This window comes from Cicer arietinum, chromosome 4 (assembly GCF_000331145.2).
Source record: "Cicer arietinum cultivar CDC Frontier isolate Library 1 chromosome 4, Cicar.CDCFrontier_v2.0, whole genome shotgun sequence".
Classification (NCBI taxonomy): domain Eukaryota; kingdom Viridiplantae; phylum Streptophyta; class Magnoliopsida; order Fabales; family Fabaceae; genus Cicer; species Cicer arietinum.
The window spans coordinates 65,176,123-65,193,912 of NC_021163.2; the positions used below are offsets into that span (position 1 = coordinate 65,176,123).

The window sequence follows — 17,790 nt, forward strand, 5'->3', positions numbered from 1 at the left end:
AAAGTTCATTTTTCCTTACAGAATCCGGACTGCCAGCTTGCCTATTTCCATCTTCTGAGATTTTCTCTGAAGAAGAGTTCTTGATTTCTCTTTCAACTTCCTGAGCAACTTGTCGAGCGACTTGTAAAGCATCAACAATACCATACTCAAGTTCAACGTCAGAATTCTTGTCAACAATGTTGGGGCTTCTGGAACGTTTGCCCTGTTTGAATGAGTCAGAACTATTTGAGGTATCATCATCTTGATCAGAAACTTGGTCCTCGTCTTCCTTTACAGATCTGGCATATTTTCTATCAACTTCTTGAGCAACTTGTCGAGCAACTTCTAAAGCATCAACAATACCATACTTAAGTTCGATGTCAGAATTCTTGTCAATAATGTTGGGGCTTCTGGGAACTTTTCTTTGTTTAAAAGAATCAGAGCCATTTGAGGAATCGTTGCCTTGATCAGAAACATGGCCCTTGACTTCTTCCTTCTCTGAATCTTTGGATAGTTGTGGAGTGCTTATGGCTCTGGCATCATCCACCACACTCATTCTATCAGAGGCAGGTGCTCTCATACTACCAGAAGCAATTATTTTATTACAAATACCATCTTCATTGCTTTCAACATTATGTTCTAAAGAAGATACAGGCATTATTGGTGCAGGCACAGGCTTAACTGGTGATTCACTAACACCAACAGAAACAGGTTCAGGCTGAGGCTCAGGATTTATTGGTACTCCTGATTTTTCTGGAGGGCCATTATCATTTAGCTCTTGCTTCTCCTTTATAGATAAGTCATTTAACTGCATATCATCTTGTTGTTCTCTGAAACTGCCTTGTTTTGGTACAGGTGAGTTACAGATCCCAGACAATTTCATCTCACCTTCACTTATGGGAGCATTTTCTTGAACAGAAGTCAAAACAGTAGCAACATTGTTTGATTTTTCTTTGATATCTTCAGAATCCAAACTTACAGAGGATTGGTGCACAATGCCAGAACTCTCTATCTGTACATCAGCAACCTTATCTGGTACTTGAGTTTCTAAGCTTCTCAATATAGACTTCTCCCCTCCTACAAGTCGCAAGACACGATCATTGTCATTACTAGCCTCATTCACTGAAGATAACTGGCCTTCCTCCCTGAGATTCTCACTCATATTGTTTGTTTGACCAGTATCCATATCGTGAGATTCAGTATCTCCATTTCCAACACCTTTCCACTTGTCAAATAGTACTCTTGCACTATCTTGAACCTTAGAGCTGTGATGACCAAGAAGGTTACTTATAGTTGCCCAAACTCCGGATGAAATTGACTTCTCATTGTCTAGATATAGCTTTTCAACTGCTCGTAACATTGCAGTAATTGACTCTTCCATGAAGCCATCATTTGAATCAGTACCAAATTTTTGAGCATCATTTAGCCATCTATTGATGAACCAAAGTCCATCTAATTGAATAAAAAGGTCGAGGCAGTCTTTATTCTCTGTAGCAGCAATAGTGCTTGCAACAGCAGCCCACTGTCTCATTGCATCACCAGTGTTCTTCACAACACTGTCTTGCTCCTTCTTCATTACAGAGACCAACTCCTGCACTCGAGAAGGGGCTGTGAGCCCATCTTTCATCTCAGTCAACGTAAAGAAGTCTTCAAGAGTCATATTGTTTCACATAAGCTTTCTCAATGTGTCAAGGCTGTCCTTTGGGCACACCAGAACTTTTTCCTGCATTAAGAAATTTTTGGGATTTAAGAGAAAAATTTCAACTGCCCGCACTGCAAAATATAATAACAAAGTAAGTAAGCCTGTTAAGACAATATTCCCAAACAAGCAGTTTAATGTTTCCAAAGTATTAGATGAACTTCAATCACATAGATTTATAACACAATCAGAGAACAAACAAAACAAGTTCCAAATTTTACATTAACAATAACTTAAAATATCATTTAACGGATATATGCACCAAAATTTTCAGTCACAGTCGTTTTTATGCAAAATACCAACTATAGATAGCATTGCTGATAGTCTTAAACCACCATAAAAAAATAGACAGTAGTGAATAACAAAGGGAACCACAAATAATGCAATGGAAGGTCCTCAATTGAAGTCCACAAAACAAGATAACATAGAGCATTCGAGTGTCCTGACCAAACAAACTATGTGTAAAGTATCAAGACAAATTCTTGCCCCTGAAATCCAGTCCATAACCCACATGGCCAAGGCCTTTCTTTGACTTGAAGCAATAGACAAAAAGAAAGTTATTTTAAAAAAAATTGTCAACTACAAATACTTGCAGTTTCACTAATGCGAATCATTTACTAAGATCAGCTACTCTGGCACATTATATAAATATGGTTTTCTATAATTCTTTCTTTTAAATGGCAATGGCTCTAACTGGCATTTGGCTGCAACCTATCATATTGTAAATTAGTTATAACTTATATAGAGAAAATCAAGCTCTCTTATGACGTCCGAGAGAAAATGTAAGAATTATTATAAACCTGATGTGATAAATATAAGTGATAATCTGTCTATTATTGTTAGTGAAAACTATGAATTCTCACGCTGTCGTAACTTTTGTTACTATAACGATAATCCAATAGATATATGATGTAAGTTAATAGTTTGGCCAGTTCTCACACTTATAATTGGAAAATGAAAGGTGTAAAGTAACTTCTAATTCAAATATATATAATTGTAAACGTAAAATTTTCAAAACCAGCTTTTTACAGTGACAGCAGCGAAGCCTTTCAAATTTTATATTGACAAAATTGAAATTGAAGGCAGGCCAACTACAGAATCTTAGTTCTAATTAACCAATATAATCAATGAACCCCATATCACTCCATATGCGATTGTCCCATCAGAGCAATGTGGAATAAAAAGTCAAATGTTCAACATGGAAACATCTTTGTTTCACATTTATAGTTTTTTAAACGGTTTGGATCAATAATAGTGAAATTAATGAGCACAAGTTCGAAAGACCTTAAAGCTCAGTCCACGTAACATGTTTCATATTTTCGAACATGGTTTTCAATTCTCAAGCCAAATAAAAATAACAATATAATAAAATTAACTAATCGAAAGAATGTCAACAACAAACCGACAAAATATATTATTTATTTCACGCAGTAACTTCTATAAATTTAATTGCAGCCGACAAAAAAAAAAGGCGTTACAGGCCAGAACTAAACAATCTAGAATTGTCTTCAGTATTAGTTCAAAGAGGACAACCAATTCAGGGAAATATTTTAATCAGATTTAGCAAAACTACGAGCTATCACATAAAAACTACCTAACATTGAATAAATCAGGTCCAATCTTGATGAGTTATAAAGATAACTAAACCTAAATCTATCAACAATAAGATTACCAATCACTTCAGAAACAGGTATCAAGTCACACATAAAAAAAGAAAAGAAAGCAACTTCCCAATCACAATCACCGAATCATTATTAATTCATCATGGCAAGTTTGCAACAGCCAAATCAGAAGCAAAATCATATAATCCCTAATCACAAAATGCAATATAACTTAATTTAATTAAAACAAACAAATTCAAAACAAAAAAAGCACATAAATTAACAAGAAACCAAATACCAACCCTTAATTTTCAACCAAGGGGAAAAAGGAAAGCATATTGCAAAACCCTAAATTTGACGTTTGATAGAAGATAAATAAAAACCCCTAAAAGAACAAAAATTTCATTATTGAATTAAAATGTAAAAAGGAATTAAGTTAATACGCAACATATAATAATGAAAAAACTGAGATGCGTAACAAAAAACGCGAATCACAAAAAAAAAAAAAAAAAAAAAAAAAAAAAAAAAAAAAAAAAAAAAAAAAAAAAAAAAAAAAAAAAAAAAAAAAAAAAAAAACGAATTAAGAGTAAGTGCGTTAAAAAAAGTGAGAAAATAAAATTGAGTGGAGTTATGTTTTGTTTTTACCTTGGTGAATAAAATCGAAACCCTAGCTCTGGTTAAGGTTCGAAAAAAAAGAAAGTTGGAGGGTGTCGGGTTTTGGAGAATTCTAGAATGTTCGAATTGTGGTAGGTTGTGTGAGTTGGAATGAAAGAATGTTGAAAGAAGAAGAGAATGAAGGAATGAATGAAGAGAAGAGAAGAGGAATAGAACGTTGTTTTAGTTGTTGTTGTTGTTGTTCATCTCATCGAAAAAATAATACTTGTTGTTCTATTGTGTTTGTGCGATGATTTGGTTTTTCTTGTTATTGTGAATTTGCATTTCCCCGTTTGGTTTGTGAGTTGGGCATTAACACGTGCGACACCATAAGTTGTTTGGGAATGATGTGATGTGAGCTTGCGTGTGAGTTTATTTCTTTTTTCTATATTAATTCTCTATATTTAAAGAGTAATACACACACAAATTTATGATGCCATTTAATCTTTTTTCACATCAAATAGTATAAAAAATAATGGTTACATTTTTAAGAATTTTTAAATATTAATTTTTTTAGCAATAGTTAAATTAAATTAATTCTAAAAAGAGTCGACAAAATTTAGTTGAATCTCTATGATAAGAATATTATATTAGTTCCAATAGATTTGCATAAATTTTATTTTATAGGAAAATAATTTAATTTATATTTGAGATTCTTGAAGATTAAATTAATATTTCATATGAGGCTAAATAGATATTTGTATTTTTTTTTAGAATTAATAAAAATATTTACTCAAATTTATATTAGATTTTATAATATTTTAAATTGTGTTTTTGATATATTTATTAATGTTGATAAAAAAATAAAGATCTATTCAATTATAAAAAATAAAAAATAAAAAATAAAAAATAAAAAATATTAATTTAATTTATAAAAATTGAGAATTTTTAAATCTTAATTATAAAAAATTTTATGGATCAAATTATGATTCTTTTATTTCTTATAATCAAATAGATCTTTATATTTTATTTATCAGAATCGATTCGTATACTTACTTTAGTTTATAATCTTGAATACATTCTTCATTAAACATTGCTAAAAGATCTACAAAGGATTGATGTTGATGTACAATAACATGAGAAATTTCTTCTAACCACACAAAATTGGGCTTAGACAAAGCATGAGAAGCAAGAAAAAGGGCTACTTCATTTTCAAATATTCCTACAAATCCAAATCTAAAGGGCGTTGATATTTGCACCTCTCACTTTTTCTAATATATCATAAGGAGTTTCTTCTTCATTAAAATTTCACCATCAAAAGTTTAATTTTAAAAGATATATATTTTTTCATACTCATTTTTCTTCTAGAAGTTAACTTCTAAACTATATTTATCTTCTGAAAACAAACTTCGATTATTAAGTTATTGACTTCTAGGTAGGTCTGATTTTATTTATTTATTCACTTTAGACATACAATATGTTTTCATCTTTTGTGATTTTGATTTTTCCTTCACTTTTACTTATTTTCCACGTATTATATTTATCGCAACAACGCATTAAAATATCTATTTTACATCTCAATAGACATTATTAATCAACAAAATTTGCATCTCAAAAATCAAGAAAGACAAAATTTTAATATAATTATAAATAAAATGTTAGTGTTAGCATTAAATCTATTTTTTTTTAATCAGAGTCTTGCTTTAAGTCTCAACAAGTGTTGAGTCGTATTGCATAATATTTTATACTCTATTATGTAACATTTTAAAATATTAATTTTTATTGGTCGATTTTTATATTTTCCGCTGTACAAATTTATAAAGTTTTAAAATGTATTTTTGTTGGCTAAAATATGATTTTGTTCCTTTATCTTTTACCTAATATTCATTTTAGTTATTTTTTTTAAATTTATTTTGATAATTTATCTTCTTTTTTTATTCATTTTGGTTATTTATATTTTATATAATATTTATTTTAGTCCCTAATAGAAGGACAAACTCATATAGTTTTGTAGTTTTGTGATAGATAAATGACTAAAACGATTATTAAGATAAAAGATAAAAGACCAAAACAAATTAAAAAAAAAAAAAAGATAAATGACTAAAATGAATATTAAGTGAAAGATAAAAAATGAAAATTATATTTAAGTCATTTTTTTAAAAAAAAATTTAATCATTACTCTTAAAATATAAATTTCATGTGGTATAAATCTAATTGAAATTAAGAATCTAAGTTTGAGAGGCTAAAAAAATTATTTAATTCAAATACTTCTCTACTATGCATCACTTGTCATCTCATTCTCTAAAAAAATTCTTAATAAAGGGAGGGGTTGTTGCAGGAGTGTTGTTTGGGAAGGGGGCTATGGGTTTGGGTGTTGGATGGATGGGGTGGAGGAAAATAGGAAGGAAAGGGAGGTATCACTATCCAAAAACATTGTTTCTGGTAAGGGTATTATGGGACAAATGAAAAGAAAAATGGAAAAGCGGGTGCATTTAGAAAATAATGGGGGTGTTAATAAGTATCCTTTCAAATCCAATGAGACTGAAATTGGCTGCTGGCAAAGCCTATCACTGCTCAAGTTAACATCATGCCCATGTATGACTTAAGGCATACATAGAATAAAAACAATTCTTTTTAATAAAAAAGTTAAGGAGATAATGCCCAGTCATATATATAAAAGACCTTAAATTTTTTTATAAAAAATACTTATAAATATATAGATTTATATTTAATTCACTCTAAAGTGATTAATAAGTCTCAAATCTACAACATACAGATTCAAGATCTGTCTTTTTATCACTACACTAATATTTTAATCAATACTTGAAAATGATTTGATAATATTGTACTTAAATTTTGGTAACTCAAATTATATTTTATATATGAGTAATCAAGCTAATCTATCAAATCTAGTTCATTTTGAGATCCCTTATTGAAAAAGAAACTAGCAATACTTTTGCGTATATATGGGTTGTACAACGTTGATTACTGTATTAAGCTAGACATTATATTACTACACTATTTAAAAGTCATAATAAAATAAAAAATATGCCTCAATAAGATTCATATTTACTAGAATATAAGTATAGAAAAATAGAACATATATATTGTAGCAAATCTTTTGAACGATCAATCACCCACTAGACTTAATTAGTTGAAGAACATATTCGTATTCTGCATTTAATAAACATATATTATATATGCATTCACTTTATTAATGAGTGGTTTGCAAGTAGCTAACTATAATTACAAAATGATATAAACTTAAAATTTAAATACAACGGTGTGCCATATTAACATTGGAAGAATAATTACTATTAGGGAGTTCTCCATTGAAGCTCAATTTGAATCCGTCCATTTTTGGAGTCAATAAGATGATAATTCTCATTGATTCTTTTGTTGCTAACAACATCAGATAAATTTATATCCACATATCCAAGAGTTTCCTGATTATTTTTATTAATTAGAATATAATAATTTATTAATAATGTTGAAAAACATATTAAGATAGTTGTGTTGTTACCTTGGGATGCAGCAGGCCCAGCTTTGAGGATGCACTTAGCACTTCAACATAAAGCCTCTCCTTAGTAGGGGGTTCCTCCAGAGTAAATTGAAACGTTTCATTCCATCTTGGATCTCTATTTTTCTTTACATGCTGTACAATTAATATATACTCAAATTTCACACAAAATTAATCAAGACTTCCTCTGTCTCATAATATATAACATATTTCACACCTATTAAAAAGTGTATAAATAAAAAAGAAAAAAAAATACTTTTACTAATTTTTCGTATTGTTGTATACCATTATCATAAATGTAATCCAAAATCGTTAGATTTTCTATAACAGCTGCACGGTACAACAACTATAAAGATCGTTAGATTTAGAGAGATAACTCTAGATATAAACATATAACGGTCTTCATAATTGCTGCACCCTGCAACTATTGTAAATGGTGCAACCGTTGTAAATGATTCATATCTTAGGAGTGATGTATTTAGTATTAATTAGAGGTTACAGTAGAAAAAACCTAATTAACAAGTAAGACCTAAGTTGCCTTTGAAAAATTATGAATAATTTATCAATCACTCAATAAAAATTTGCCACATAAGTAAATGTATAAGTGGTACCCAAACATTCATGTGTACTTCACTTACATATTTACTTATGTGTCACATTTTCATTGAATGTTGGGTAAATTACCCACAATTTTTCAAAGATAACTTAAAAAAAACCTAATTAATATCACCTTGAAAATCGAAAATATCAATTATTCGAAGACAATATTTTCAAATAAGTCAATTATTATGAAAGGAAGAAAGTATATAATATAAATAAATACCTTGGTTTTCCTTTCCTCTCCTTTAAATATCAATCTTGCAAATGGATTTGTGTGGTGTTTTCCTTCTACATCTTGAGCTTCATGGATGATAATCACAAGCAAACCACCACTAGAAGGTGTTCCTTGAGGAGCCTTTTCTATTCCATTGGGATCTTCTACATTCTTAGGTAACTCATCCTCCTTAAAAGGTTTGTATAAAACTTCCACAATGAGATCTCCACGTGACTTCTCATTCTCAGGATCATTGGGTTCCATTGTTTTTAGTAATTTAAGAGTAAGTACTTTTGATTCATCTGGTGTAACCTCTTTCAATGGAATCACATTCATACCCATCTTCTCATGCTTCCCAATCTAATTATAACCATAACAAAGAAGTAATAACATGCTTTAAAATGTTTTATAGCAAATTGTTATGCAATGAAATATAAATTGCTTAGTTAACATTTTGAAGTTTGCTAAAACAAATCTCACATCCAATTTTAGTCTATTTATGTTACATCTTTTTTGCAACATGTAATAAATACTATATGAAAATATAAACTAATTATCTCTTCTGAAGAGTAAACTTGTTAAGTAATATCAATTATGAACAAGTTTAATACTGCTACCAACTTTTTTAATTCTCGTAATTTAGTCGGTATAGTCCTATATTTGGTGATTGATGGAGTAATTACCTGCTCCCAATCATAAACATTAAGCTCCAAGGCTTGAGATTGTGGATCTTTAATGACCACATTAAATTCTTCATTCCATTCTGGATTCAAGTTCTTGTGCTTCACAGTTGTTTTCTTTGAAGCAAGTTTATCATCTCTGAGTTTAAGTTTGACATAAGGGTCTGATGCTCCCATTAGATCTTTCTTTCTAAGCTTCACTGCCCTCACAACTTTCACATGAAGGATTCCAACTGGTAATTTCATGGCCCTTATAAAAAATTAGTTAACCAAGTAAAATTAGCCACAGTTTAACACCTAATAATGCTATCAACTGATAAAAGGAAGAAACAATATATCAAACATACTTTGATGGATCCATCATTTGCACCTCTAAGGCCTTAGGCCACAAATACATTTTTGCAACCTGATCTTTTATAATTTCCTGAAATGAAGTGAGGAGGAGAAAAAATTAATGCTAAAACCTTACAAGCATAATGCTATGTACGGTTTGCAAGTTGAACCGTAGTATTTAAACATAAGTTATAATCTGTAGTCCTAAGCTTGACTAATAGAAAATCACTAGAGTCACTTTGCAGCTAGAGACATTGGCCGAAACTCTACCATATCATTCGTTGTGACTAGTCACAAAACAAGTATGAAAAATTTAGAGGACATGGAAGTGTTATAGTATATATGCTACCTGGACAATCCTGTAAAGACCAGGAATAGACATTGCATCAGCTCCAAGAAGTTTTAGTCCAAAATCAACATGTGGCTGCAATCAAGGAATCAAAATGAAATGAGTTTGTGCTAGCATGATACACATAGGCACATTCATATAGTTTTTCAACTAACTAGGATTTGTTTAAGAACACTATGTGATACTAATCCTTTGTTTATGATATATGTTAGTTAATTAGTCAGATATTTTTGTACCTTCTCCATGAGAGACACATAAATATTGGCAAAACAAGGAAAACTAGGAACCAGAGGCTTCAAAGTTATGCGCGGAGAAGCAAATACTTGAAGGTCAACAACCTACAATCATTTAAAGCATAAAGGTGTTGAACGAGTAAAAAGACCAGAAGTTCAACGCCGGTGAAATAGAAAATACTAATATAAGAACTAATATAGTAACATTGGATTTTTCAAAATACCTGGACAGTGGCTCGCAATCCAAATGCTTTAACTGCAACTAAAATGTTAGGATTCCCAGCCCATTTCATTGATAGTTCCATAATCAATTCCTTTTCATCAGTGCTATAGACTTTCATTCCTGTCATATTATATATTTAGATGAAGATAAGCACTTATTTATCATTCTAAACTATATACTTGCTCATTGCTGAAAGACTCATATGTGTTGTGAGAGAGCTCAACCTTGAAAAGTTGGTGGTAGAGAACCTAAATTAAGTTCTTCAAATTCAACTGAATCAATTTTGTACTTTGGAATTTGTTCAGCAATAATTGGCTTTGCTATAGTTCTTGCAGTCTTGCAAATTGCCTATAAGATTTAATTGTTGGTACTCTTTCAAAATTGTTATTCAAAATGGTTGTACTAACAATTTTGAACATCAATAAAATGTGTGCATACCTTGTTCAAATAAGGCCACATATACTCAATAAATTTATTAAGCCACTCAAGCTGCAAACAATAAAATCTTTATCAATTTTCTGTAAAACCTAAAATGCATTACTAGCTCCCAATATAATCACATTGAAACAGATACGACGCTAATATTGACATCAATACATATAATAATTTAAGAAAATAAAAGTGAATGAAAATAACAACCAGACACATATTTAACACACCAGATATATATTTCATCTCATACGACACTGACACATGTCAAACACTAGAGACGTATTTCATTGGAGATGTCGATGCTATTTAGAATTTTAAATAATAAAAAACATACACGTTCATAGTCCGGATTTTTGATCCAAAAGGGTATATCTGGAAGCAACTGTTGCAGAGTTTTAGAATCTTGCTCAGCCAAGGGACGAATTGTAGGATCCTGAAATCATATCAAACATGCCACATTTTGAAAGTGTAACACAAAATCTAAATTGAAACTTGTGAGTTAACAAAGAATATTTAACTAATTTTATTTACTTATTTATTAAACTAGTCCTTCATGTCAATCTAATTTAAATTTCACCAAAAAGAAAAAACAATCAAAGAAAAACAAAAAGGATAATAATTCACAGTTCAAGTAGACAACAACAACAACAACAAAAAAAGAAGAGAATAATTTAGAAACTAACCTTAACATGTATTGACTGAAAGTAAATAAAGAAATAATAACCAATGACAAGTCCAAGTGAAGTTCCAATTCCAAATCCCAAAAAACCAGCTATGGTACTTAAGACACCCATTTCAATATCACTAGGCACTAGCTAGTTCAAAGTACCACCCTCAAAATTTATTTATTTCTATAATATGGAAAGTAAGGGAATTAAATTAAGTTGCTTCCATATAAAAAATATGGAAACTTCAAAACTTAATTTTCTCAAGTACTCCTTCTTATAGTAGTAGTCAATTGCCACATGTTGTGGATTAGTGAATTAATTAATTAATTTTTCTGAAAAATAATTAAATAAGTAATAAGGGACATGTATATGTTATTATTGTGTTGAAAGTGAAATGATATAAAGTAGCATTTAATTTAATTTCATTTAATGGCCACTCTTTACATTCATCAACCAGCCACTTGATATCCACACAAACACACAGTTGACCACGAAATTTGTTATCGTGTCGGTAAGGTCTATTATTTCAGATATTTATTGTTTTGTTTTAAATTAAAATGTTATTAGTTTTATAATTGTGCTGGATTTTGGATTTGTATTCCATGTGGATGGAAGAGAGGTACTTAATGATAATGATGACGTTTAAAAACAATGGAATAAAGAGAGGAACACTGTTTTCTTTTTTGGCTTTTTCCCTTTTATTATCCTGTCCTTAGAAATTGTCAAACTTTGTGGTTTATATGGTGAAATAAATAATGCATCTTTACAAAACTAAAAATATAAAAAAGTTCGACCAGTGAAATTTTGAAAAAGTTAGATGGACTAATTTGTAAAATTTGAAAATTTATTGGGAACAACTTGAAAAATGATATCGATTCATTTACAAAATTTGGAATATAGGGATTAATGTAAATATTTTTAAACATATAAGGATTACTTTGCAATTTTAAAAAGTAGTAATTTTAAGATTCATATTTTATTAGGTAAAGAGAGAATATTTATCAACACTCTACCAATATCCAGACAAAAAATTGATTTTTTTTTTGTCAAACGTTGATTTTTTACTAATTTTTTTAAGGGAATTTTTTTTTTAGTCGAGGGACTTAGAGTTGAAATTTTTTCCCGATTGTTTACAAGAACGGTGTCAATATTTAAATAACATTTTTCACAAAAAATTAGAATTTTTCGACAAAAGATAATTTAATAATAATTTTTTTAAGGGGGCGATACTTATGATAATGATGATGTTTAAAAACAATTCATAGAAAGGAACATTATTTTCTCTTTTAGCTTTTTGGGTTTTATTATCCTTTTGGTTTGTCTTTTGCCCCGCAGCTTTCCTTAGAAATTGTCAAACTTTATGCTTTATATGACTAAATAAATAATGTATCCGTACAAAAATAAAAATATAAAAAAGTTCGACCAAAAGTGAAATTTTGAAAAAGTTAGATGAATTAATTTGCAAAATTTGAAAATTTATAGGAACTAATTTGAAAAATGATATAGATTCATTTACAAAATTTGGAAAAATATAGGGACTAATGTAAAGATTTTGAAACATATAAGGACTACTTTATAATTTTAGAAAACGGTCATTTTAAGATTTATATTTTATGAGATAAAGAGAGAATAATTAATCCCGACATTGTGGGTTAATAGGTCAGTCCGATCCTATTTTTATAATATATAAAATTTATAAAATCAAATAAAACTATATCAATTTAACTACTAAGGTATATAGTAGAACAATAAAAGATATAATAAATGTCTTATCTAGTTTAGTCTTAGAGTACACTCGTAAAATGGAACTTTGGAGATGGCGTGAAAAAGATTTGGTTGGTTAAAAAGTGAAACTTTAGGATTCGTTTGATGAACAAGATAAAATAGAGATAATATAAGATAAAAAATATGATAGATACATGCTATAATATAGACATGATAAATAGTTAAACTAGATAAAATTAGTTTATCATATATGATGTGATATATATTGTGATAAAATGACAAATGTGTCCATGTAATTTATTTAATTTTTCCTTTCAAAATAACATTCATATATTTTATTTTATAAATAAACAAAAAATGCTAAAAAAAATATAAATAATTTATGAAGTAATTTTTTATACTTGAAAAAATTATTTACGCTACTATAAAAAACTTATATTATTAAAATTTTCAATACATTGTATCAAATTAAAATTATGAACTACGTAGTAGCAATAAAATATCATAAAAAATAATATGTTGTCTTAGATGTTTCATTTAATCATACAAAATAAACCAACAAAAGTAAAATGTTTTAAAGTTAGATAAGTAAAGTCAAGTATAAAAATAAAACTAGTAGATCAACTATTTAACAAATACAAGACCATCAACATTTTCACAATGTTAAAATATGTGCATGTGATGTGACATAGATAATATTTTGTCTGCTGCAACAAAACACTTTTGTTTTATTAGCTCCATTTTCTTCAACTCATTCATAATATTTCTTGAATTATCAAACACATTTTTATCAACACCTAGACAATTTTCAGCTTCATCCAATCGTTCCGAACTTTATTATCTTTTTGGTTTGACTTTAGCCTCCCCACCTGTCTTTAGAAATTGTCAAACTGAATGGTTTATACGGCTAAATAAATAATGCCTCCTTACAAAAGCAAAAATATAAAAAAGTTGGATGAAAATTGAAAATATAAAAAGTTGGATCAAAAGTGAAATTTTGAAAAAGTTAGATGGATTAATTTAAAAAATTTGAAAATTTATAGGAACCAACTTGAAAAATGATATAGGTCTATTTACAAAATTTGAAAAAATATAAGAATTAATGTAAAGATTTTGAAACATATAAATACTACTTTACAATTTTGAAAAATAATCATTTTAAGATTCATATTTTATATGAAAATGATTAAGTCTGACCTTGTAGACTAATGGACAAGTCCAATCCTATTTTTATAACATTTAAAAAATTTAAAATTAAATAAAACTATATCAATTTAACTACCAAGATATATAAAAGAATAATAAAAAATATAATAAATGTATTGTCTAATTTAATTTTAGAATACTTCTCGTAAAATGAAATTTTGAAATGACGTGAAAAAGATATGGTTGATTCAAAAGTGAAACTTTAGTTTTAACTAAAAAAACAACCGTATTTTTATTCCTTAGCCTAAAGGACAACATAAGTGGCTTCTCTGATGGGTGGTGGCTTCTGTGATGGATGTGTTGGGAAAGGTGTGGTCGGAGGGGTGGTGTGGTCAAACGGGAGGATGACAAGATCATGTAGTAGGTATGGCAGTTGCATAACCGTATAGGAACCACCGTCGCCGCAAGCCAATAGAACAAAATAGATGAAAAGAGAAAATTTTAGGTCATTTAATTCATTTTTTGGGTTTCTCCTATGATTTAGTGATTTATGTTTTTATTGTCTCTTTTTTGTTTTGTTTTATAAATGGGTTGGACTGAGAAAAAAAATTGTTTTTTTTTTTTAGGATTATACATGTGCTGCCACACCTAAACTTGACACTTCTTAAAATACATGAAAATATAATTTTATCCTTTTAATAATTTATAATAAATTTTAAAATTAATAATTTTGAAAGTTTCAAATTTTTGAAATTTTCAGAAATTTCAAATTTTAGAAATAAGGATTATATTTCGAAAATTTAGAAAGTTTCCAAATCTGAAAAATTTCGAAAGTTTCCATATCTGAAAATTTTCGAAATAAGTATTACATTTTGAAAATTTGAAAAGTTTCGAAAGTTTTGAAAATTTTAGAAATTGTCATTTCAAAACTTTGAAAATTGTCGAATATTTTAAAAAGAGGGTTAAAAAAATGAGAAGTTAAAAAAATTGAAGGTTTTATAAAGGATAAAGTTGTATTTTTACGTTGATTGAGGGGTGATAACTAATAAGTTTAGATGTAGAGATGCAAGATAGAATTCTCTATATTTTTTTTTTTTTACGTTCAAGAGATCGAAAAACTAGTCCATTTTTATAATAAACAAATTGTTTCTAACTTTTTTTTTCTTAAAAATGTGTTCGCCCAATATTTAGAAGACCAACTCGATTCAATCTATATATAAACTGAGCTTCATTGGGACTAAGCCAAAAAAAATAAGTTGTTTTTGGATTAGCTTTTTTCAATCCAACCTAACATTAAATGTGGGCCAATGGATTAGTCTACTAGACACAACTCAATGATACAACAAGTAGTTTTGAGAGAACATAAATGTTCCAACTAAGTGATTAGAGTCAAATGATTAATAAATTTACGTGAAAGTCAATCGATTGAAAACATCCAAATTTAAACTATTACTAGAACAATTTTTAATCAAACTCCACATTATTATAATTGGTTTCTACTAAAACACAAATGCTAATAAATTAATCACTTACCACAAACGCGAGGTTCGAACGTTTTGATACAAAAGCACTCCATTCTTCATTTGATATATAATGTTTATATATTCTTGGAGCTTCAACATTCATATTTCCTTCACTATCTTTTAGATTGAAATTTGAGAGGTGAGATCTAAAACCCTGGTGTATTTTCCCAGCAACTCTCAAGACGTAATTCTTTTTCACCTCATCAAGAACAAAAGCGCGAAACAAAGATATAGTTTGAGTAAAGTATTTCAATGGAAAAAATTATAAATGACAAAAGAGTGGATCAAAAAAGTTACTTGTATATCATTCCACAATATATCTTTCGCATCCTTCAACGCCTTATCTCTCAAATCATCAATTGTAATGGGGATATTTTGACGAACAACAGCCCCAATGTAACTTACAAACATGGAGCTGTTGGGGTCAATTGGTTGACCACTCTCATTCCATCCAACCTAATAAACTCATATAGTAAGTATATGCTTTCAAAAAAGATAAAAAATAAACAGCAAACAGGTTATAGTATACCTCAAATTTTATCCCACTTCTCCTTGCTTTTATGACCTTTTGCATTATGGTTGCACCACGTTTGACTTCATTTTCGTAAGTCTTGGCGTTGACAACTTCCTCATTTTGACAATCCAAAGCCTTGTTAGAATCCATTTATCTACAACAAGTTCAACATGCAGTTCAATATAAGTTCAACAAGTTCAACATGCAGTAGTCTAAGTACGTATCAATATAAGTTCAACATGCATTTTAGTGATAACACAAAATTAATAACATCAATACCTGAATAGTGAGAAGAAATACGTAGGGTTCGTAGGAGAAGGAACACGTAGGGTTCGAAGAAATACGTAATGCGCATAAATGAGGGTTCGCAGAAATACGGTTCGCAGAAACTGAAGAACGGTTCGAAGAAATACGTAATGAGGGTTATGTATTTCAATGAAAAGAGATGGTGCGTAATGGGAGAGATGATCGTGGATGGAAATATGATTCGAAATTAGAGAGATGATCGTTGAAATATGGTTCGTAATGGAAGAGATGATAGGATTCGCAAAGGAAAAGAAAAATGATGAAGAGGAGATGATAGTGAAGTTTACGTAATGAAGAGGAAACTGAAGCGGTTTACTGTTATATATAAAACCTTATTACAACGCTTTTTTAGAAGCCTTTTATAATGCTTGTTGGGAAAGCGCTCTAAAAGACATAAGCCTTTTACAACGTTTTTTCAAATAAGCGCTCTAAAATGTCTCCTTATTTTATTTTTAAAAGGCTCTTTTACAGCGCTCGTAGAACAAGCGTTGTAAAAGACCTTTTTGTTTTCTTTTGTTATATGACTGTTTTTTTAAAAGCCTTTTACAACGCTTTTTCAAATAAGCGTTCTAAAAGGGCTTCTTATTTTATTTTTAAAAGGCTCTTTACAGCGCTTGTAGAATAAGCGCTGTAAAAGACCTTTTTGTTTTCTTTTATTATATGACTGTTTTTGTAAAAGCTTTTTACAACGCTTTAAAAGACCTTCTTATTTTATTTTTAAAAGGCTCTTTTACATCGCTTGTAGAATAAGCACTGTAAAAGACCTCTTTGTTTTCTTATGTTATATGATTGTTTTTTTAAAAGCCTTTTACAGCGCCTTTTATATTCAGTTCATGTAAATTACCTATATTTGGATTTTTTTTCTAGTTCAGTTCAGTTCATGTAAATTACTAGTTTATATTCAGTTCAGTTCATGTAAATTACTAGTTTATATTAAATTACATGAACTTAGTATAAAACACTAAGATCAAGCTAAATATAAGCAGAAAATCAAATACATGACTGCTTATATAAAACAATTAAACATGTTCAAACAATTAAATTACATGAACTCAATTCAAATTACATGGCTTATATAAAACAATTAAACATGTACATTAAGATGTCCTTCTTATTTTTCTGGTGGGATTCACATTTGTTTGTCCATTAACGATACGAAACGATGGATTAATCAAAATTCCCTCATCATGATCATCTCTAAGATATAAACCATCATCAGTTGAATCAATTTCATGTGGTTGTGATGTTGCAAATAAAATATCATTACCAACATCTTCATCATTATTGTTATCATCACTTATTTTATTGGTGGATAGGACAACATACCATTTATCATCAGCAAGATCAGTGACATAAAACACTTATTGAGCTTGCAACGCTAAAATAAAAGGCTCGTCTTTGTATCCCACCCTATTAAAATCGACAAGCAAGAATCCTGACTCATCAATCCG

At 29.2% G+C, this 17,790-nt stretch overlaps 2 protein-coding genes across 2 annotated transcripts in view; both read right to left on the minus strand.

The window, feature by feature from the left end:
- Positions 1-4,234, minus strand: part of LOC101498745 (uncharacterized) — a 6,350-nt gene extending 2,116 nt beyond the window's left edge. Inside the window, exons 1-2 of the mRNA XM_073367469.1 lie at positions 3,925-4,234; positions 2-1,752 (exon numbers count right to left, since the gene is read on the minus strand). Coding sequence (XP_073223570.1) covers positions 2-1,639 — 1,638 coding nt within the window. The 5' untranslated portion in view covers positions 1,640-1,752; positions 3,925-4,234. The remainder of the gene's footprint in view (position 1; positions 1,753-3,924) is intronic.
- A 2,723-nt stretch (positions 4,235-6,957) lies between these two features.
- LOC101499272 (synaptotagmin-2-like) lies at positions 6,958-11,464 on the minus strand. Its single transcript, XM_004499231.4, has 12 exons — positions 11,141-11,464; positions 10,792-10,890; positions 10,464-10,514; positions 10,250-10,373; positions 10,027-10,145; positions 9,806-9,907; positions 9,570-9,644; positions 9,235-9,311; positions 8,891-9,137; positions 8,217-8,567; positions 7,397-7,528; positions 6,958-7,319 (listed from the first exon to the last, which is right to left on the minus strand). The coding sequence occupies exons 1-12, from the start codon at positions 11,249-11,251 to the stop codon at positions 7,191-7,193; spliced, it is 1,617 nt and encodes a 538-aa protein (XP_004499288.1). The 5' UTR covers positions 11,252-11,464; the 3' UTR covers positions 6,958-7,190.
- Between the last annotated feature and the right edge of the window lie 6,326 nt (positions 11,465-17,790).

Excerpts from the sequence above, each read along its gene's own strand:
- LOC101499272 (XM_004499231.4), bottom strand. The coding sequence starts at position 11,251 with ATGGGTGTCTTAAGTACCATAGCTGGTTTTTTGGGATTTGGAATTGGA. Across the intron at positions 10,374-10,463 it reads TGTGGCCTTATTTGAACAAG|GCAATTTGCAAGACTGCAAG; the intron begins GTATGCACACAT and ends TAAATCTTATAG. Across the intron at positions 9,645-9,805 it reads ATGTGTCTCTCATGGAGAAG|CCACATGTTGATTTTGGACT; the intron begins GTACAAAAATAT and ends CCTTGATTGCAG.